General features: G+C 34.9%; 1 protein-coding gene across 19 annotated transcripts in view; it reads left to right on the top strand.

The window, feature by feature from the left end:
• The window catches only part of Ccdc91 (coiled-coil domain containing 91), a 401,979-nt gene that overhangs the window by 210,896 nt on the left and 167,725 nt on the right, over positions 1-23,358 (top strand). For all 19 annotated transcript variants that reach the window (XR_015446979.1, XR_015446977.1, XR_015446978.1 and 16 more), the window contains one exon: positions 9,434-9,541. Coding sequence is in view for 16 of the 19 variants with exons in the window: in XM_087200271.1 (XP_087056397.1) it covers positions 9,434-9,541 (108 nt within the window). In the remaining 3 variants the exon portion in view is untranslated. The remainder of the gene's footprint in view (positions 1-9,433; positions 9,542-23,358) is intronic.

Genomic DNA, 23,358 nt, shown 5'->3' on the forward strand with positions numbered 1-23,358 from the left:
TGTAAGAAGACAAATAAGCCCAGGGTGGCTACATCTGGTGAAATTCCCTGGTTCGTATGATACACATTGGCCTTTTATTTAGTTTTTCCCCTCATGAGTTTTATTCCTGTTTTAGAACTTTGTGCTTTCATGGGGGAAACACCCTCTCTTCCAGTTTTTATATGGTAACATTTTTCCTCACCTCAACTCTAGTAGGTATCTTTAGGAAACCCTTTTGACTACCCTCTCTGAAAAATGTATCCTCTGCTCTTAATGTTTAATTTCTTTTTAGTTTTTGTATAGTATGTAGCATCAATCGCTTCTTGGCCTTTTGGGTAAAGTCAAGTGTAGTATGTAGCATCAATAATGGTTTTCCTTCCTTTGTTAGGTTGATTCCTAGATATTTCATTTTTTTAGATGCTATTGTAAAAGTAATTATTTCCCGAATTTCTCTCTCAGTGGGTCTGCTATTTTTGTATAAAAAGGCTATTGTTTTTTGAGTGTTGACCTTGTATCCAGTTACTCTACTGAATCTGTCAATTAGGTCTAGAAGACTTTTGACTGAGTTTTTTGGGTCTTCTATGTAAAGTATCATATCATCAGCAAATAATGACAGTTTAAATTCTTCCTTTCCTATCTTTATTCCTTTTATTTCTTTCTCTTTTCTAATTGCTATGGCTAATGTTTCCAGAACAGTATTGACCAGGAGTGGTGATAGTGGGCATCCTTGTCTTGTTCCTATTTTAGTGTAAAAGTTTTCAGTTTCTGACCATTTAGTATGATGTTGGCTGTTGGTTTTTATAGATAGACTTAATCAGGTTGAGATAAAGACCTTCTATTCCAATTTTCTATAGCGTTTTTATCATGAATGGGCGTTGGATTTTGTCAAATGCTTTTTCTGCATCTATTGAGATGATCATGTGGTTTTTGTCCTTGACTCTGTTAATATAGTGTATTACATTTATTGATTTACGGATGTTGAACCATCCTTGCATCCCTGGGATAAATCCACCTTGGTCAGGGTGTATGATCTTCTTGATGACACTCTGTATTCTGTTTGCCAGTATCTTGTTGACGATTTTTGCACCTATGTTCATTAGGGAGATTGGTCTGCAGTTCTCTTTTTGGGTTGGGTCTTTCTCTGGTTTTGGAATCAAAGTAACACTTGCTTCCAGGACAGAATTTGGAAGCCTTGCTTCCCTTTCAATTTCCTTGATGAGTTTAAAGAGTAATGGTGATAGTTCTTCTTTAAATGTCTTGTAGAATTCAGGAGTGAAGCCAGGAGGACCTGGGCTTTTCTTTGTTGGTAAGTTTTTTATTACATTTTCAATTTCACTCATTGTATGGAGTGTTTAGAATTGCTATATCTTCCTCATTTAATTTTGGCAATTTATATGTATCCAGGAATCTGTCCATTTCTTCTGTGTTTTCCATTTTATTAGAGTACAGGTTCTCAAAGTAGGTATTGATGATTCTCTGGATTTCTGCTGGATTTGTTGTGGCTTCACCTTTTTCATTCTTAATTGCATGGATTTGAGCCTTTTCTTTCCTTTTCTTTGATAAGGTTGGCTAAAGGTTTATCGGTTTTATTTATTCTTTCAAAAAACCAACTCTTTGATTCATTGATGTTTTGTATCATTCTCTTAGTCTCCATTGCATTGATTTCTGCTCAGATCTTTATAATTTCCTTTCTTGTACAAGGTTTGGGTTTGTTATGCTTTTCTTTTTCTAGGAGCTTGAGGTTCTGTGTTAAGTTATTTAACTGAGTTCTCTCTGTTGTCCTAATATGGGCATTCACTGGTATGAATTTCCTGCATAGAACTTCTTTCATTGTGTCCCACAGATTCCTGTATATTGTACTGGCATTATCATTTACTTGTAGAAACTGTCTAATTTCTTCTTTAATTTCCTCTGTGACCTATTGGTTGTTCAAGAGGGTGTTCAATTTCCATGTGTTTGTGGGTGTTTTGTGGTTTCTTATGTTATTGATCTCCAATTGTATGTCACTGTGGTCCGATAATATACAGGGGATAACTTCAGTTCTTTTACATTTACTTAGATTTGCCCTATGAGCTAGCATGTGATCTATTTTGGAGAATGACCCATGTGCAGCTGAAAAGAATGTGTATTCTGATTTTGTGGGGTGGAACACTCTACAAACATCTATTAAGTCCATTTGTTCAATAGCTTCGTTTAGTTCTAGAATTTCATTGTTAATTTTTTTCCTAGTTGATCTGTCTATTTGTGATAGAGGGGTGTTGAGGTCCCCCACTACAATTGTATTAGTGCTTATTTGGTTTTTCATGTCCATTAATATTTGTTTTGTATAGTTGGGGGCATTTGTATTTGGTGCATAAATATTTAGGATTGTCATCTCTTCCTCTTGGATTGTTCCTTTCACAAGGATTTAGTGAACATGTTTGTCTCTCTTAATTAGTTTTGGTTTGAAATCTACTTTGTCTGCAAATAAGATTGCTACGCCTGCTTTTTTCTCGGTTCCTGTTGCATGGAGAGCTGTTTTCCATCCTTTTTCTTTCAGTCTATGGATTTCCTTTTGAGTTAGGTGTGTTTCTTGTATATAGCATATTGCTGGGTTTTGCTTCTTAATCCATTCTGCCAGTCTGTTTCTTTTGATTGATGAATTGAGACCATTAACATTGATAGTTATAATTGAAAGATATTGACTCATCCTTGCCATGATGTTTTACTGTTGTTGGCTCTTTTCTTGTTTTCCCCCCCTTTGCTTTAGTGTCTTACCTGGCCTGGTGCCTTCTCTCTGCTGGGCCTTATGGAGTTGTGACCTTCATTGTCTTTTTCTAGGATATTGCTTAGAATTGTTTGGAGTGCTGGTTTGGTGTTCATGAAATTTCTCAGGTGTTCTTTGTCACGGAAGCATCTAATTTCCCCATCAATTTTGAAAGATAATTTTGCAGGATACAACAGTCTAGGTTGGAAGTTATTTTCTTTTAGGGCTTGAGATACTTCACTCCAGGCTCTCCTTGATTTGAGGGTTTGTTTTGAGAAATCTGCCGTGATTCTGATGGGCTTTCCTTTGTAGGTGATTTGTTTCTTTTCTCTAACTGCCTGTAGAATTTTGTTCTTCTGTTGGGTTTCTGGGATCTTGACTATTATATGTCTAGGTGTAGATTTTTTTTTGGTCATGGCTGGATGGAGTTCTATATGCCTCATTTATCTGTACGTCTAACTCTCTATCTCTGTCTGGGAAGTTATTTAGTATTATTTCTGTGAACAGTTTTTTTTTATGTACGTTGTACTTTCTCCTGTTTTTTCATGGACTCCTGTGAGTCTTATGTTATTCTTCTTTGCATCATCTAGCAGCTTTTGGGTTAATTTCTCATGGTCCCTTACTATCTTTAAGAAATCTCTGTTTTCACTGAAAACTACAGCACTCTGAAGAAGGAGATTGAAGAGGATATAAGAAAATGGAGATATCCCTTGTTCCTGGGTAGGAAGAACCAATATAGTGAAAATGGCCATACTTCCAAATCTACTATATAGATTCAATGCAATGCCGATTGAAATTCCAACAATATACTTCACAGAACTAGAGAAAACAATCCAAAAGTTCATTTGGAAACAGAAGAAACCTAGAATAGCAAAAGCAATTCTAGGCAACAGAGGCCTGGCTGGGGGCATCACAATCCCCAACTTGAAACTATACTACAAAGCTACTGTGATAAAAACAGCATAGTACTGGCAAAGAAACAGACCCGAAGATCAGTGAAATAGATTAGAAGATGCAGAAACAACTCCAGACATACTCAGTCACCTCATCTTTGACAAAGGAGCCTCATTGGAGGAAAGAGAGCCTGTTTAATAAATGGTGTTGGAAAAACTGGATTTCAACCTGTCAGAAATTAAAACTAGACCCATACCTATCACTGTGCACTAAACTAAGATTGAAGTGGATTAAAGATCTAAATATTAAATCAGAAACACTCAACTTGCTGTAAGATAGGTTAGGTAGAACTCTTGATGACATTGGCATAGGAATAGACTTTATGAACAAATCTTCAGTAGCACGGGAGCTAACACAATGAATCAACAACTGGGATCTCATCATATTAAAAAGCTTCTGCACTGCAAGAGAAACTACCAACAGAGCTAAAAGACAGCCTACAATGTGGGAAGAAATATTTAGCAGCTGTAGCTCAGACAAAGGTCTACTATCAAGAATATATAAAGAACTGAAAAAAATCAGACTTCCCAAATCCAAAGACCCACTTCAAAAATGGGCATCTGAAATGAACAGACATTTCTCAGACAAAGAAGTAAAAACAGCAAGTAAATATATGAAAAAATGTTCAACATCACTGGGCATTCGAGAGATGCAGATGAGAACAAGACTGAGATTCCACCTCACCCCTTAAAGAATGGCTGCTATCACGAAATCAACCAATAACAAATGCTGGCGGGGGTGTGGAGAGAAAGGAACCCTTCTCCATTGTTGGTGGGAATGTAGATTGGTTCAACCACTGTGGAAATCAATATGGAGATACCTCAAAGAACTAGGACTAGAGGTCTCATTTGACCCAGCTATTCCCCTGCTGTGTATCTTCCCAAAAGAAGTAAAAAAATCATGCCACAGCGATATATGTGCACCTATGTTTATAGTGGCACAGTTTGTCATAGCTAAAGCTTGGAAACAGCCCGAGCGCCCATTAACTGGAAACTGGATAAAGAAGATGTGGTTTTTTTATAAAATGGAGTTCTACTCAGCCATAAAGAATGAGAAACTAGAGACATTTATAGCTAAATGAATGCATATTGAGGCCATATTCTTAAGTGAAATAAATAGGACACACGTGTGTAAATACCGAATAGTTTCTCTAGTGTGAGAAATTGAAAGTATAAATAAGGATGAAAATGATTACAATGAATAATTGATAATTTGAAATAAAAGATCCAAGGGTTTGGGCAAGGTGGAAGGGAAAAGGGAAAGGGAAGAAGGGAAAGAAAAAAATTATGAGAAAAAAAATGGAATCAAACTCTGTGTAAATAGGGAAGGGTGGAGGGGGTGAAGAGTGTACAGGTAATGGGAGAAGAAAAAAACTAAGATGCATCATGTTCTGGTACAAACACCCAATGATAAATGTAAATGGATTTTATACCTAAAGTGTACCAATAAATATATATATTAAAATGAAAAAAAATAATGGTTTTCCTTGACCTACCTTTCTATTCTTGTCTTCCTTGCCTGACTCACACCATTGCTAGCAATGTAAGCACAGGAGAGTAAGGCCATTGTCTGTTTTGTTCACTGTATCTTCAGTACTAACAAGAGTCTGGTAAGAAGTATACACTCTGTAAATGTTCATTAGATTTGCAGTTGATGGATAATTCATTGATTGATAAAAATGAGAAGTGCCTATTCATGAAGAAAACAATTTGCTTTACTGCCTTAGAATAGCTAAGAAAAAAAAAGATTCTTAATCGGTAAGCAGGTATGCAAATTTCATGGAGAAAGATAGATGAACAGATGAACAATTCAGTAAAATGTGTGAGATCAGTTTTACAAATGTGTTTCACACAAGTAAGGTCTTCCTTTGAATAATACAGTTTTTTATGTGTGTAAGTTTGGGGGAATATTATGGAACATGTTAACATTTTGATAGCATTGCAAAATTCAAAGTAGTATTCGCTGAAAAAGAAGGCAAACACCAGAAGAAAATGTAAAAATTTCTCTTCATAGTCTTAACTTATCCATTTTGCAGATGCCTTTCAATTTTGCTCATTTTAATTTTAGTTCAAATGGAAAAAGATAGAAAAATAAGGAAAAAAGATTGAAAAAAATTGATGTTTGAAAAGCAAATTATATTTTTCTAAGAAATTTAAAATTGTACTTGATTTCAATGCTTTGTAACAATTATTTTACCTATATTATAGATAAGAAAAACAGTATAATTATAGATATAAAAGTTTTAATAATTTCTTTATGAGTAGGCTTATAGTTAGGGTTAGACATGCCAACATCAAGTGATTTATTGAATTTATAATTTTGTTGAATTTTTTATGTATAAGGTGCTGGTATAAACATCACATGCAGTATCAATGACTTACATAAAAATTCTTGTCTTACATTCTAGCTGGAGTATTGTGTTTATCTTTTGCTTCTATCTTGCTCTGTAGCATTAAAATTCTCCGTTGGTAAAGTATAACTTAATGGATTGTTAGATAAAATTTTTGTTAATTTCAAAATAATCGAATTACTCTTCTTACAGTTATCTATATAGTGTTCTTTTAGGATTCTATAGTAACTCCTTGTGCTGCTATGAAAGCAATTTTTTTTTTTTTTTATGAGGCAATGTCTTGCTATACATTTCTGGCTGGCCATGAACTCACTGTATAGCCCAGGCTGGCTTCAAATTTGGGGCAATCTTCTTCCCTCAGCCTCCCGAGTACTGTGATTATAGACATGCAACACCACACCTGGCAATGCCAATGTTTTTCAGACCATCTGGTTCTGAAGTACACATGGGCCTTGCAAATCTGGACAAGTGGTTTAATTTTATGAGGCTGAAGTCAGTTCTGTACACTTGGGCTGTTTCAAGGGAGAATAAAAATGAATGGGTTTGTTGAATCTAGGTGGCATTAGTCCTTTTGGCTCTGCTTCTTTGAGTGTATTTTGTTATGCTGTCATGGTTGCCTTGATATTGTGAATTGATTCAAAACATACCTCTCATGGGCATTTTGACTCTGGGGATGACTCAGATGTACTGTAGTGTCAGATCCAGTGAATAAGATGAATAGGGACACATCATAATGACTTTACAAAGCCAGGGTAGCATTTAGAATCTGCTTTTCTCTTATTTTTGATCATGCCTCATAAAGACACTTATGAAGAGAACTTCCAGAACTGCTTCAGAAAGTATCAAGAACAATAGGATAAATGTGTATTTTGAAGGGGATGAATTGCAGTGTCTTTTACTGTAATATTTTTTAAAATTTATGAACAAGCATTAATTGTGATATAGTCCATTGGAAGATACTTAGCTATAAAATAATAAAGCAAGGTATACAAGCAGATCAGTAGTTCCAATTTGTATTTGTACATATATCCATATTGGTAGCATTCTACAAATAAGGATAGTTTTTGGAAATTACCTCTTTTGGTTATACTGTGGCACTGATTAATCCATTGTTGAGTAATATGAGTTGAAATTTTCAACACTTTGTTAGAAGATACAAAATCTTTTAGTATCTAACATCTAGCTAGTTTCTGGCTTTCTGCCTTACTCTATTTGTAACTGCAGCCTCTGTGCTGTAGTTGTTCTTATCTATTTAATATTCTCTTAGTACAGTATTGAGCCTTAAAGGAAGGCCTGCGACAGCTCTGACAGGCAATTGCATATACCTCTGGTGTGTGATTATCAAGATAATGTTTTTCTTCAACATTAGAATGAACTCAGTGAATAGATTTTTTAAAAATCTGTCTGTACTTACCTTCTGTCCCATTTGTGGATATGAGGCTAAAATGGAATGTTTGAATCATATAAAGCCAATTACTTTTGCATAGTTTTCCTTTGTGCACCGTATCTTGGCTTTTGTTCTTAACACATTATTATCCTTCTTGATGACAAGAAGAAAATGAGTATATCCCTAAAGGAAAAATATGATTTAAATAGTTTCTTAATAATGGAAATGAGGTATTTTATTAATTTACCTGTCCTTTAAATGATATAATGGACCGAAAATTAAAATTTGCTATTTAAATTTGGGATTATTTGGAAGTGTGGCAAACAGTCCTTTCATACCCAGATTTTGAAATAAGAATAGTAGTTTTCTCTTCACAAAATGCTATGATTATTCTAATAGAAGTGTCTTTATCATTCTTTAATTTTATAAATCCATCAAATATTATACTTTACCAAAATTAAATTAGAGAGTTACAGTATCGTGTTATAGTTTAGAAGGATTAGCTCTTGGTGTCTTATGTAAAGTAATCATTATGAAATCTTTAGAAGATAACCTATTTTATAAATAGAGGGCTAAGGCAGCCCTTTATATCTTGATTAAATGTTGGACAAAGCTTTATTTTCCTTTACTTATTTACCAGTAACTCTGCAGCTTCTTAGTGATGACTATACCATTATCAGTCTTCCATTGCAAAACAAAAGAGAGTTGATTCTCTAAAAGTCTGAGACTTATCTGCTGGGTTAAAAATATTTGTCTTTTTTAAAAAACTGTGTGTCTATTTATTTAGCATCCTGATGCATGTTGTTTCCAACTGAATAAGTCTTATTTTCAAAACAGAAATTGACAGATTTGGCTTATTTTTCTTCGTGAATGTGCAGATGGTCTTTTCCATAAGATATGTGTGTTTCAACTTACTGTTCTGATTATGAGTAGTTTATTATCCACATAGACATTTAAAAATAGAATATTTGCTAAAGAGTTCATATATATGTATATAGTGGAATGCATATTTTAGGATGATTTAGGATTCATAAATACCATGTAAGACCATGTTAGTATGACATAAATAAAGCTTAAAAGAGGAAAAGAGGGGCCGGGGATTTAGCTCAGTGGTTCCGCCGGCTGCCTTGCAAGCGCGAGGTCTTGAGTTCGATCCCCAGTATCCCCCAAAAAAGAGGAAAAGAAAGATGATTATAGTAGTCTAAAGATCTTCAGTGAGGAAATGAGTTTGTGGAACGTTTTCAAATTCTAAGTTTTAGAACAGAAATACCTTTTTTATTTTTACCAGCATTTACATTGCCCAGTTAAGTCTCTTCATTCTCAAGAGTCTGACTTATACCTTTTCACCTTAAGGCGTGAACTTCCTGGTTGGGGACAGTTATTTTATGTTTGAAGTTGCTCAGAGTTTCCATCTGCTTTTGCTTGACTTGTGGTCTTGAAGATAATGCTTGTCCCATAGGATGTGATAATGTGCTGAGAGGATATGGAGTTTTATCAGCCAGTGAAATATGTCTGGCTGGGCTTGGCTTTTTCTTTTTCTTTTCTTTTCTTTTCTTTTTTCTTTTCTCCATCCATCCTTCCTTCCATTTCTTTCTTTCTTTTTCTTGGTTTTTTTTTTTTTTTTTTTTTTTTTTCGCAGCAGCTTTCATTTGCTTCTCGTCCTGTGTGGTCTTCACTGAACTGAATTTATATTTAACAGAACTACCCTCTTTATCATTTTCTATGATTTGGCCTTTTTAAAGGAGAAGGTGAGTGAAAGGAATATCTAAGCCAAAATATTTGGATTATTTGGCAATTGGGAAGGGTAAAACCAAAAGCTTAAAGTAGTGAGATCTATGTGTGTGTGTGTGTGTGTGTGTATGTAAAATGCTTCACTCTTTACAAATGTATATCCTGTACTACAGAAGGCATCATATTTCAGACATGTACAACTATCACAAACAGACAAACAGGCTAATGCTGACTCTGGACTACAAGTTTTGTCTGTGATCCAAATGATTTCCTTACTTGTTTTTAGGCACTACTACAGTCTTCATTGAAGCAACAAGTAGAAGCTATTGAAAAACAGTACATCTCTGCAATTGAGAAACAAGCACACAAGTGTGAGGAGCTGCTCAATGCTCAGGTAATAAAAGTGCACATCCTTTGTGTGTTTATACTTTTCTTCTAACTTTCCTCCCCTGAGAGCCATATAACTGTTTATTTCGTTGCCATTTACTTTCTCTTTGTGTACTTTGGAGAAAAAGTTATGCTTATTTAAACTCAAGGTTTCAGAATTTAATGATAGACCCAAAATAGTAGTAAAGTCCTAAAATAAGCAGGGTTTTTTTCAGATTAATGATTATTCTTGTTAATTTCTGAATTCTAATAATATTCACCTTTCAGTGATCTAAGGTTAATGAAATAAGTTCTGATAACATTTTTATTAAATTCATCTTTAAATGATATATCAAAATTTTAAATGATACATATTAATGAGGTAACAGCATATATGTTTGAGTTACCTTTTGTTTCACATAGACATTAGCCACTGTTTGAATTTTTCCATTTTTTTCTTTTTTAGTATAGTGTCTTAAATGGCTTAAATGATTAACTACTTTACTTGAAAAGGAGTTATGGATGTGTCGTAGTATAAATTATGTAATGTAAGAAGTTCCTTGTAACACTTTTCAGTGATAAACTTGGATGATGAAAATACAATCAACTTTATTTAAATGGTGTGTTATAAGAATGCTGAAAAAATTAACTATAATTTAGTAAACAAAATCAAGTATAGAATTTAAATAGAGATTTATAAATATGCTACCTCATCCTCAAGATCATCTGTGCTAGTAAATATTTTTCAATCCTCTTTTACTAAATTGCTTGGGAGAAGGAATTTTTATAAATTTGATATAATACCAGGCTGTAAATGTGTGAAGTATATGACTTTATAAATAAATAACATAAATCACAGAATTAAGATTTTAGAACTTTGAAACAGCATAGGACACATGTACCAAAGCAGGATGGGGGATGCCACCTGGTTTCAGACATCAGTTTATATTTTACTCCTGCTGCGTAGACATGAAAGGTTGTCCTGGGGTTCTTTTTCACACTCTTACCCTGGAAATTATCCCGAGAGTGTATTTTCTATGTGGATACCTGCTGTCATTACAAAGTGAAAGTAAGTCCTGCTGCATTTCACATCAGCAACAAAATATTCTGGGTGGGAATTGACATCTCCAGTCTCACCTAATCATAATCAATCAGGTAGTGAGAACCTCTGGGACCTGAAGGAAGAGAGCAGGATGTGTTTGTTGAACAGCACTAATGTACCATGTTCTGATATTTGGGTCACCACATATTCAGTCTCTACTTAACAGGCAGATTTATATATCTTGCCATTATAGGATAAAATCTGAAACTTCTTTTTTGGCATGACTTCAAACTCAAAAGCCCAGGACCTCTGTTTGATAGGAGAGGGCTGTCTTTTATAGTTTCTACATTATCAGGTCCAGATATATGGATCCTTTTGACCTGAAGAACTGGAAACCAAAAATGTATTTTTACATCCAATGTATCTAATGTACAGTGGTGAAAAAAAAGGTTGAGTACTTAATGTAAACACTCCCAATAGGAAAGGTAAGGAATTGAAAACTCATAGGCACCCTTAGTATGTAACAATTGTAAAAGAAGTGTTTGCCCTGGAGGCAAAGAATGTTTCATGATTCAGCATGATTCCCTTTTCAGAGTTTTGGGACAAAGTCCCTATTACATTGTTCCTTTTAGTTTTGTAGGTTTTTCATTTTTCAGTTGTTTCATTTGCTACATTTAGTGTGGATATTGACAATCAGTTTTTCAGCTTCTTTTCTACTACAGACAATTAAAGGTCCAAGGGCTATTTTTGGTAGCAGTTAAGGAAAATGGTTCTTGTGGCTTTTTATCTATTTTATTATAGTCAGCTCTGTTTATTTAAGGCATACCCACACTTTAGAGAACTGCTTCCTAAATTTAATATAGTTTTGTGCTTTCTACTTCATGCTTATATGCCTGTCTGTACCTCTCTGCTCATTTGATTGATGATAACTTCATTTTATTAAGCTTGGATGGAAGAAATCCCTATGGTCTCTTTTCCCTAAAGTATCTCATGTAAGTGCAAGTGTGTGTCAGGTAGTTGTAGCTTTATTGAGATTTTGCTTGGAGAAACTTTGTTCTTTTCAGTTTCTAAGAGTATTGTGATTAGCACACACTTGATTCAGTACTGGCTGCAAAGCTGAAGGCAGTTGGTCTTTGTTGCTAAAAAGCCTCCTCAGTGTTTCCTTCATAAATTAACGGTGGGAAGTGATTGTCTCTGCCAGTCCCCAATTTTTAAACTTTTCTACTTCCTGTGGTTTGATGCTTGTGAACTATGTTTTTCCTGGGAATTGATCGTTTTCTTATAATGTCTTCTCATAATTACCAAAAGCAGACTTATTACATGGATTCAGAGAAGTTGCAGGTTAAAATCAATTGAAAAGCAAATTATGTTGCTACACATGTGAAAGGAAGTTAAAAAGTAATTTCATTTGCAATCTTATCAAAGAATAAAATACATAGAAATAAATTTAACCTAAGAAGTGAAAAAATTGTATACTGAGAACTAGAAAGCATTGTTGAAAGAAATTAAAATTACCTACATAAATAGAAAGATATCCCCTTTTCATTAATTGGAAATATTTGAAGAGCACTCAAGATTATCTTAGGACACTTGCAGCATTATGAGATGTGAGCTTCTCACATGAGTGAGAATTACCATGAGTGTCTTAATGTAAATGCTAGAAATAGGGATCCACATTCACTTTTCCAGTCATAGTTCTTGAGATATCAGTTGAATCTTGAAGTAAGTCAATATTATTTAATACCAGCAACAAAAAGAAATGTTTTTGAGAAGAGTACAAATGTAACAGCAGCATGATGTCTTAGGAATCGTTTGGTTCAGCCTTTTGTTTTGTCTGTCTCTCTAAATTAAGAATTTAATGGAGAAACATGTGCTTTGGAGTCGGTGAACTACAGTAGATCCTTGATTTACGAACTCAATTTGTTCATGAGGGCTGGTTGTAATTCAAGTTGGTTGTAAGGACTATTTTTCCTATAAGGAATAACAGAAATACCCATAATGCATTCTGAACCTCTCCGAAAGCACCCCTCATCTAACCTTTTCATAATAAAAAAGGGTTGTATAATATGTGTAATTTACCAGAAACACCAATAATTTTCCTAGTGTATTCATCAAAAAGTTATAAAATGTGCCTAGTTTACCAGAAACAATGATTTCATACTCTACTCACCATTCAAGTTGACCTTTGGCTTTCAGGAAGGGAGAATGAAATGGAAGGTGGTTATTGTTTGGAAGGAAAGTCCCCCTTCATAAGAACATCAGGAATCTGGCTCTCTACTGTCTTTCTTTCCTTGGGAGAGTCTGTAGCCCACCAAGACCTGCTTCTGGCTCACGAGTCTCAACCTTTTCAGAACCAAAAACTGGTCTAAGTTTGTCAGTTTCTGTCTTGTCTTTAACACTGTTCTGTAGTATGACATGACATTGTCATTAAGCAAGTGAATGTAACAATTGGCTTTTTCTCTATCTGGGTGGGCCTTCTCTACAAATGTTTGTAGCTCTGTCCATTTTCTCAGGATTTCCTTTATTTCAGAAGAAGAACTTTGCTGTACTGATTGTTGATACTCCTCCTCCTCTTCAGAAAGCTCCTCAGCTGCCATTCTCTGTTGCTGAGCCAGAGTTGCTAAAGTACCTTTGTGGACAGTTCCTCACCTCTATCTGCCTACAAGCCTATGGACTGTGCTGTAGTGACAGTGTCATCAACCACAGGGTCAGTTTAAGGCTCAGGCTCCTCTACACAGCCTTCAAAGTCTCTCTCCTGTATAATTTTAGGCCACACTTTCTTCCAGGCAGATTGTACTGTCCTTAGACATTGGCCCAGGATTTCTCAATTAACCTCACACAGGAAAGACTGGCATTCGGATCGTAACTCAAGACTTTGGACATAAGTTAAAACTAAAATTCTGGTCATAACCCAAGTTGTTTGTATGTGAGGCTGGTTGTAACTCGAGGGTCCACTGTAGTCCTTCCTTTGTTACTTAACTATGTTAATGGGAGCATGTCCTTCAACTTACCTGTACCTAATTTTTCTCATCTGTAGAATGGATATAAGTATAATTCCTCTCTCAAAAGATTGTTATGTGTATTATATGACATCAGCTTTGCACAGTGTTTATAAAGAACTTGGCACTTATAAAGAACTAGCTGCTCAGTTTATATTCGGTGCATTATTATCTCTTGATCAAGCTCTTGGTGTAACTGGTATCAGAGAAACTAAGGTTTTCTAGTTCGTTATCTACTGAAGAAAGGCTATTTTTCTGATAGTTCATATTTTGCCTTGTGACTGATTTCAGTGAACTTTCACATTTTCAAACATTTATTGAGAGATCACTACTGTTTGAACACTAGACCAACATTTTATCTCTCCGTACTGTTTTAACTTGAAACACTTTTAACACCAAAGTAGGTGGGGATTTTCCCCACCAATGGTCACTTCTCCAACTCTTTGTATGCTAACCTGGTGTCCTATAATTTATTTTGCTTTTCACACTGACTTTTCACACTATAGTTAGTATAACTCCACAAGTTTAAGCTTCAAATCCTAGAAGATTGCCCGTAGCGTACCCACACTTTTGTTTGACCTAGCTACAAAGTTAGGGGTTCCTATAATTGCCCCCCCTTTAGGTTTTATGAATTTCAAGAATGGCTTATAGAACTCAGGGAAATAAATTTACTGCCTTATTTTTTAGGATAAAACTCAGAAACAGCCTTAGAAAATAAATATATAGGACACATTATGGTAAGAAAGGGAAACTTTCAGAATCCCTTCATGTAGGGATTTCATAGAGGCTTCATCACATATGCATGATTGATAAAATGATTGGAGATGGGTGGTTAGCTCAATCCCTAGCCCTCTGCCTTTGTTGGTGTAGATGGGAAAGCTGAAAGGTCAGTCCTCTATCCATGTATCAGTCTTTCTGAGGAAGACTCTCCATTCTCATCAGGAAGCTCCCAGGATCCCATAGTTACCAGTCATCTTTTTTCTTTTTTGGCAGTACTGGGGATTGAACTCGGGGCCTTGTACATGGTAGACAAACACTCTACTACTGAGCTACATCTCTAGCTCTGTTTCATCTGTATTATAATTTTATATAAAATAAATTTTATACTTTATATCCTTTTGTGTCCGCCTGCTTTGGTTCAGCATAATGTTTTTTTGAGATTCATCCATGTGGTTGTATGTATTATTAATTTATACCTTTCAGTTGTTGAATAGTTTTCTGTTGTATGGCTATATAGCATTTAGTTTATCTCTTCACTTACTGTGAAATACATAGACTGCTTAAAATTTGGGGCTTCTATGAATATTTATATAAAAATATATGGCAACATGTTTTTATGTATCAATATGTATGGAATTGCTAGATCATAGAGTAAATGTTTGTTTAAGTTTATAACCATCTTATAAATTGTTTTTCAAAACTGCTATGAATTGTTATTCCAGTTTACATTCTTATTGCCAATATATGAATATTGCCTTTGATTTGTTCTCCCAGTACTTGGTATTGGTATTGTCAGTCTTTTTTATTTTAGCCATTTTTGGTGTGTGTGTGTGTGTGTGTGTGTGTGTGTGTGTGTGTGTGTCTGTGTGTCTGTGTGTTTTGATGATTAGCATCCTTTCACATGCTTACTTGCCATTTATATAGTTTTCTTTTATGAAATACATATGGACATATTTTGCTTATTTTATTGTTTAGTCCATCTTTATTTTAATGTATATATTATGAGTATTTTATTATAGTTCCTAGCCTCTTTTTCACTTTCTTAATGGTATCTTCAAATAAAATCTTTTAATTTTTTTTTTTTTTGTACCAGAGATCAAACTTGGGTCCTTGCGCTTGTGAGGCAGGCGAGGGAACCACTGAGCTAAATCCCTGTCCTAAATCTTTTAATTTTGATAAGTTCAAATTTGTGATTTTTTATATATCATGCTTTTAACGCTGTATTTAATAAATCTTTGCTTAATTATAGCTCTCAAAGGTTGTTTTCTTGAATTCAAGGGCTTTTATGCATTTTCTTAGGTTAAGTATGTGATGATGTAGTGAAAGTTCTTGTCTCACCATGTGTGAATATCCATTTATCCCAATACTGCTCGCAAGAAAGAGTAGCCTTTTCTTCACTCTGTGACCCTAATGCCTTTGGAGAAATTCAGATGAGCACAGATTTCTTAACTCTAATCTGATATTTGTCAGCTTTGCCACTGCATATTGCTGTTGGTGATGAATTCCTCTTCGTTGTAAGTATCCTATGAATTGTATGATACAGAGCAGCATCCCCTCATATCTGCCCACTAGATGCCATAGGTTCCTCCTCAGTCAGGATAGCCAGGAATGTTTGCAGATATTACTAACACCTTGACAATATTTAGTCTTCCTATCCATAAACCTGGACTATCTCTCCTTTTATAGTTATTCTTTGATTTTACTCATCATATTTTTGTAGTTTTCTTCATATTGGTCTTCATATATTTTGTTAGATTTATAGCTAAATGTTTCATTTTAGGTGGTGTTTGCCTGTAATCCCAACATTTTGTGAGGCTGAAGTAAGAAGATCACAAGTTTGAGCCCAGGCAGGGAAAATGAGATGTAGCTCAGTACAAAAGCTCTCGGTTCAATCCCTAGTTCTACCACTACACATGCAAAAGAAGTGGATACTGATGCAAATGTTAATATGTTTTTAATGTCAAATTCTGATTGTTTATTGTTAATATTTAGAAAAGTGATTGACTTGTGTATTGAGTTTGTATCATCTAACCTTTTCCATAATCACTTATTAGTTCCACAGATTTGTCAGTCTTTTAGAGTTTTATACATAGACCATCCTGTCACCTGTGGAAAGAAAAAGACCCTTTTATTTCCCAACCCATATGCCTTTTATTTCCTTTTCTTGTGTTGAGCATTAGCCAGGACTTCTGGTACAGTGTCAGGCAGTAATAAGAAAGAGATTACTTGCCTTATCCTGATCTTAGTGAAAAGGTGTAGTTTCTTACCAAATATAATGTTACCTGTAGAATTTTATTAGTTTTTTTAATCAAGTTAGAGGACTGCTCCATTATTAGTTTACTGAGCTATTTTTTTTGTCACAAATGAGTTTTCCATTTTGTCAAATGTTTTGTGTCTATTGATATGATTATGTGATTTTTTTTTCTTTTTTAGTTTATTAATGTGATGGGTTTTACCAGTTGATTTTCAAATACCTAACTGCACTTGCATATGTGCAATAGATGCCACATTGTCATGGAGTAAAATTCTTGTTCTGCATTTCTGGATTCAGTTTCATAAAATTTGATCAAGGACTTATACATGTTCATGATAGAATTGATTTATACTTTCTTTTCCCATTAATGTTTTTGTCTAGTGTGATACCAAGATAATGATGGCTTCATAAAATGAGTTAAGTATTTCTTCTGCTTCTGTTTTCTGCAAGACTTTGTGGAGAATTGGTATGATTATTTCATTAAATGTTAGACTTTCCAGTGAAACCATCTGGTGCCGTTGCTTTCTAGTCTGGAGCATTGCCTCACTCTGTTAGGGTGCTACGATGAAATACTTTAAACTTATATTTGTAGGATTTTCTATGTTGGCATGTTTTCTAAGCATAAACACGTTGCATCTTCTCTTTAATTTTTTTTTTGGGTACCAAGGATCTAACTCAGGACCTTGCACTTGTAAGGTGAGTGGCTGGACCATTGAGCTAAATCTCTGACCTCTCTTTTTAAAAAATTCATTAAGTTTATTGGTACATTTTATGTATATAGTATGATGACATTCATCATTGGGAATTTTACCTTTACATGATATATCTTAGTTAGCTTTTTTTTTGTTGTTGTTATGGGGGATTGAATTCAGAACCTTGTGCTTGTGAGGCAGGCACCTGAACCACTGAGCTAAATCCCCGGCCCTTGGTTCTCATTTTTGTCCCCATTCCCCTGACCTCTCATTAATCCTTGAACCCCTCCCATTTACAAAGACTTTGTTTCTGTTTTTTCTTTTTATCATATTTATTTGTTTCCCTTCTTTCCATTCCTCTATTTCTCCCATTTCCCCTTCCAATTCCTTCCCCTTTGGACACTTTCTTCCTATTTCACATTATTATACATTTTGATCCTCATTTATACTTTTAGTTTCTCACACCAGAGAAACTATTTGGTACTTACACATGTGTGTACTATTTATTTCACTTAAGAGTATGGCCTCAATGTGCATCCATTTAGCTATAAATATCTGTAGTTTCTCATTCTTTATGGCTGAGTAGTACTCCATTTTATTAAAAAAACCCATATTTTTTTCTAGTCTCCAGTTGATGATGGACAATTGAGTGTTTCCAAGTTTTAGCTATTATAAACTGTGCCACTATAAATATGAGTGTGCATATATCACTGTGGTATGATTCTTTTAATTCTTTTGAGAAGATACCCAGCAGGGGAATAGCTGGATCAAATGGGACCTCAAATCCTAGTTTTTCTGAGGTATCTCCATACCAATTTCCACAGTGCTTGCACCAGTCTACACTCCCACCAGCAGTGTGAAGGGGAAAAAGGGTTCCTTTTTTCCCACAATCCCACCAGCATTTATTATTGGTTGATTTCTTGATAGCAGCCATTCTTTCTGAAGTGAGGTGGAATCTCAGCATTGTTTTCATTGCATCTCTCGAATGACCAGTGATGTTGAACATTTTTTCATGTGTTTATTTGCTATTTCTACTTCTTTGTCTGAGAAATGTCTATTCATTTAGGATGCCCATTTTTGGATTGGATCTTTAAACTTGGGAGGTCTTTTTTAAAGTTCTTTATATATTCTAGATAGTAGACCTTTGTGTGAGGAACAGCTGGTAAAAATTTTTCCATACATTGTATGTTGTTTCTTCACACTATTGGTGGTTTCTCTTGTTGTGTCAAACGTTTTTAATAAGATGAAATCCCAGTTGTTGATTCAGTGTGCTAGTTTCCATGCAACTGAGGTTTTGTTCATGAACTCTTTTCCTATGCCAATGCCTTCAAGAGTTCTACCTAACTATGATTCCATCCGGTTTAGTGTTTCTGTTTTAGTGTTAGATCATTGTTCCATTTCAATTTTAGTTTAGTATATAGTGAGCAATATAGGTCTAGTTTTAATTTTGGGCAAGTTTATACCCAACTTTTGCAGCACCATTTATTAAAGAGGCTATCTTTCCTCCAGTAAGGGTGTTTGGCTCCTTTGTCCAAGATGAGATGGCTGAGTGTGTCTGGAGTTGTTTCCGCATCTTCTATTCTGTTCCACTGATGCTTGGGTCTGTTCTTTGACAGTATCATGCTGCTTTTATCACAGTGGCTTTGTAGTTAGTTTCAAGTTGGGGATTGTGATACCGCCTACCTTGTTTTTATTGCCTAGAATTGGTTTTGCTATTCTAGGTCTTTTCTTGTTCCAAATAAATTTTTGGATTGTTTTCTCAAATTCTGTGGAATATGCTTTTGGAATTCCAATTGGGATTGCATTGAATCTATATAGCAGTTTTGGAAGTATGGTCATTTTCACTATATTGCTTCTTCTATCCAGGAGCAAGGGATGTCTTTCCATTTTCTGATATCCTCTTTAATCTTGTGGTGTAGTTTTCAGTATCGAAGTCTTTGATTTCTTTCCTTAGATTGATTCCCCGATATTTCATTTTTTGGGATAAAACTGTGAAAGGAGTTGTTTCTCCATTTCCTCTCTCAGTGAGTCTGTTGTTCGTATGCAGGAAGGCTATTGATTTTTTGTGTGTGTTGACCTTGTATCCAGCTGCTCTACTCAATTTGGATATTAAGTCTAGAAGATTTTTGGTGGAGTTTATGGGGTCTTCTTTAGAGAGTATCATGTCATCTGCAAATAATGACAATTTGACTTCTTCATTTCCTATTTTTATTTCTTTCTCTTGTCTAATTGCTGTGGCTGATGTATCCAGAACTATATTGAACAGGAGTGGTGATAGTGGACATCCTTGCCCTGTTCCTGATTTTAGCATGAAGGTTTTCAGTTTTTGACCATTTAGTATGATGTTGGCTGGTGTTTTTCATAGATGGCTTTTATCAGATTGCAATAATGACCATCTATTCCAATTTTCTATAGAGTTTTTATCTTGAATGGTTATTGGATTTTGTAGAACACTTTGTCTGCATCTGTTGAGATGATCCTGTGGTTTTTCCCTCTGGAGTGATGTAGAAGGAGTTGGGAGGGGTTAGGGAAATAGAAGGAGAGGGAAAAGTTAGAAGTAAGGTTAGAGGATACAGGAAGATCATGCAAACTTTGGGAAAGTGGTGAAGACAGAAGGAAAAGTGAGAAGGGTGGAACAAAAAGAAGCACAAAACTAACAGCAATAGCAAAACCAGAAACTATATTCTTGTTCTTATAAAAATTAGAACAACTGGGGCGAGGATTTAGCTCCGTGGTTCCACTGCCTGCCTCGTAAGTGCAAGGACCCGAGTTCAGTCCCCAGTACCAAAAAAAAAAAAGAACAACTGAGAAAAAGCAGGACAAAAACAGAAACAGGAAAAGTGAGGAATGAAGCAGGAGAAAAGAAGACAAACAATGTCACATTCAGGTCATGCCTCTGTTGTTCCTTGTGGACAAGTGGGTAGCATACAGATTTGTGTCAACTGATCTCAGCGAGTCAGTCATAGTCTGCTGAACTTCAGGCACATTTCTGTCAGCAAGACTGTAATTGAGCTCTCTGACCTCCTTTGGGTTTGAATTCTGCATAGATCTACTTCAGGTTTGAGTCATCCTTTCCCTGCACCAAGTCTGGTTCCAGTAGGAAGTGTTAACTCCAACAAGTCACCAACTGCTGCAGTCTGTTGTACCTTTATTGAGGTGACTCTGCTTTCTTTTGGCTTCAATTCTCAACAAGCCTTGGAAAGGCCTTCTGTCTACTGCTCACCCCTGTGTCAATTCCTGGGCCCAAAATTATGGCCTTCTGGATCCCTGCTCTGTGCTGCTGTTTCCAGGGTCCTCTGGCTAGAGCCTATATGCCTGAGCTCCTGGTGTCTGGGCAGGCTTCCGGCTGGGGCTTGCTTGCCTGCACAGCTGTTGTCAGAGTGGGCTTGTCTATTCTTATCAAGGCTGTTTATTAGGTTGAAAGTTTTCTGTGTACTAGTAGGTTTTTGTTCCAGGAATAGGTGTTGGATATATTTTCAAACAAATTTTTGTGTGGCACACACCCACACAGGTACACACACACCTTTGTGTGTTTTCCATAATATTTCCTATGCACACATATATTTACATTATTTTTTAATATGCTGTTAAAGGAACTTGGGAAATTTCTTTTAAATGCTTAAGGAGTAAATACTTTAGGCTCTCTGTACAATATAGTGAGGATGCAGTCATAAGCCATAATTAAGTGTAAAGACATTGTTATGTTCAATAAAAATTCACTCACAAAATAATTCTATAGTTTAGATTTTAAGGGCCGGGGATTTATCTCAGTGCTTCTGCCGCCTGCCTCACAAGCGCAAGGAACTGAGTTCGATCCCCAGTACCAAAAAAAAAAAAAAAGGTATAATTTAGATTTTAAATGAAGGCCAAAGCCTGACAACATCTGCTCTAGAAGGACAAGAGGTGAATAGAGATCTTAAATTCTTAGTTTCTTCTTTATGGTATATTTTTTTCCTTTATTTTCTTTAGCATGAAAAAAGTCCCGTAAACTACTCTAATGACCCTGTACCTGAAGAGTCTGATATATGTAGTAGTTTAATAGACTAAATAGACAAGTTTAAACAGTGTGAAATTGCAATGTTTAGCTGTTTTTAATCTGTAAGTCTTTTTTTGTATGCTTTATTTTAATCTATTATATTTTTAACAAATCAAATTATTGTTTCTACATAGGTAAGAAACTTCATTTTGATCATTATTTTTAAGGTTTTTTTATAATGAGATTGGTAGGAGTATTACCCAGATTAACAGCTTTTTTTCCCTCTCTCTTCATTTTGATTCTTTATGATTTCCCTGGAGACCAAGTGTCTAGATTTTTTTTTTTTTTTTTTTTTTTTTTGGACCAGGGATTGAATTTGAGTCCTTGCGCTTGTGCAGCAGCAGGTGGTGAAACCACTGAGCTAAATCCCTGGCCCAGTATCTACATTTTTAATATGTACATTTGGTGATCCTTCTCAGGGAATTTTGAGAAGCACTGCTTTAATATTGCTCATATCCAGGAACTCTTATTTGTAGTATTTTACTCTTCAAATTTTAGACACTCAAAAGAATTTTTTTTCTCACTTTGTTTCCCCCAACTTAAGGAGATAGGGTAGAAGAAAATGTATGTGATATTTTTTTTTGTATCTTTATGAGGTAAGAAACTGCATAATCTTTTATTCCGTAATTGAATTTGTGCAACTATATAATTTCTTCATGTCTCTTTTAAAAAATCATTTAATAGAGTTAATTGTGGTATGTATGTGAAGATTAAATGAAAATCCTTGGAAAATGTAGTGATGCTTAATAACTAATGGCTTTAGTTATGTGGGCAAGTCTCAATTATTTTCTTTTTGTTATATATATGTGAAGAATATCTATTCTCCTGAAATTAAAGAATAATCCACAAATATATTATTACAGATTTTTTGAAGTTTTATTTCTTAAATGTGTATATGTATTAAATCTAGCTGCTATTACTATTATCATTTGACAGTTTTGTTTTTATATTTTTTATTAGTAAAATACATTCATCATAAGAGAATTGGTACATATACATGTTGCTTCCTGATCCTTTTCACCTTCCCTCCTATCACTACTCTTCCCCGATCCCCTTCCCATCCTTTCAGAGAACCACTTCTTTGATTCATTGATCCTTGTATTGCTTTTTTAGTCTCAATTTTATTAATTCTTGCTTTGAGCTTTATAATTCTTTTCTTCTATTAGTTTCAGATTTGGATCTTTCTTGTTTTTCCTAGGACCTTGAAGTATCATTGGGTTATTTGTTTGGAGTTGCTCTACTCTTGATATGTATGCATCCACAGCTGTAAACTTGCCTCTTATAGGTGCCTTCACTCTCATAGGTTTTGGCATTTTGTCCTTCCATTTCCATTAGATTCTACGAACTCTTTTCTGATTTCTTCTGTGATCCATTGATTGTTCAGTAATATATTATTTAATCTCTATGTGTTTACATACTTTCTGTGGCTTCTTTTGTATTGATTTCTAGCTTCATTCCATGATGGTCCAACGATATTCAGGGGATTAAGTCACTTCTTTGTTGTATTGAAGTCTTAGATATGGTTTGTTTTGGAACAAAATCTGTATGCATCTGAGAAAGATGTGTATTTTGTTGTTGAATGATATCTCTGAGGATATCTGTTAAATCCTGTTAAGTCCATTTGTTCAAGGATATGACTTAACTTGATATGTCTCTGTTGATTTTTTGTTTTTGGTCTGGTTTACCTGTTTAATTGCGAGAATGAAGTATTGAAATCTCACATTGTAATTGTATTATTGTCTTGTCCTTTTACAGCCAGTGGTTTTTGTTTTATGAAGTTGGGTGTGCTAATCGTAAATGCATAGATATTTATAATTGCCCTCTTCCTGATAAATTTTTACTTTAACAGTATGTAATGGCCATCTTTTTTTCTTCTGCTAGTTTTGGTTTGAAGGCTGCTGTGTCTGAAAATAATATAGCTATTCCTGCCTGTTTTCAGGCACTGGTTGAATGGCATATGTTTTCTATTTTTTTCATTTTCAATCTGTGTACCTCTCCGTGGATGAAGTGTCTCTTATAGGCAAGTTACCATTGTTGGATTTTGTTTTTTGATCCAGTATGCCAGTCTTTCTTTTGATTGGTGAGTTGAAACCATTGACATT

The sequence above is a fragment of the Heterocephalus glaber genome, unplaced genomic scaffold, assembly GCF_053883595.1.
Source record: "Heterocephalus glaber isolate CG9 unplaced genomic scaffold, H.glaber_assembly_v1.0 deba00001733, whole genome shotgun sequence".
In the NCBI taxonomy this organism is placed as follows: domain Eukaryota; kingdom Metazoa; phylum Chordata; class Mammalia; order Rodentia; family Bathyergidae; genus Heterocephalus; species Heterocephalus glaber.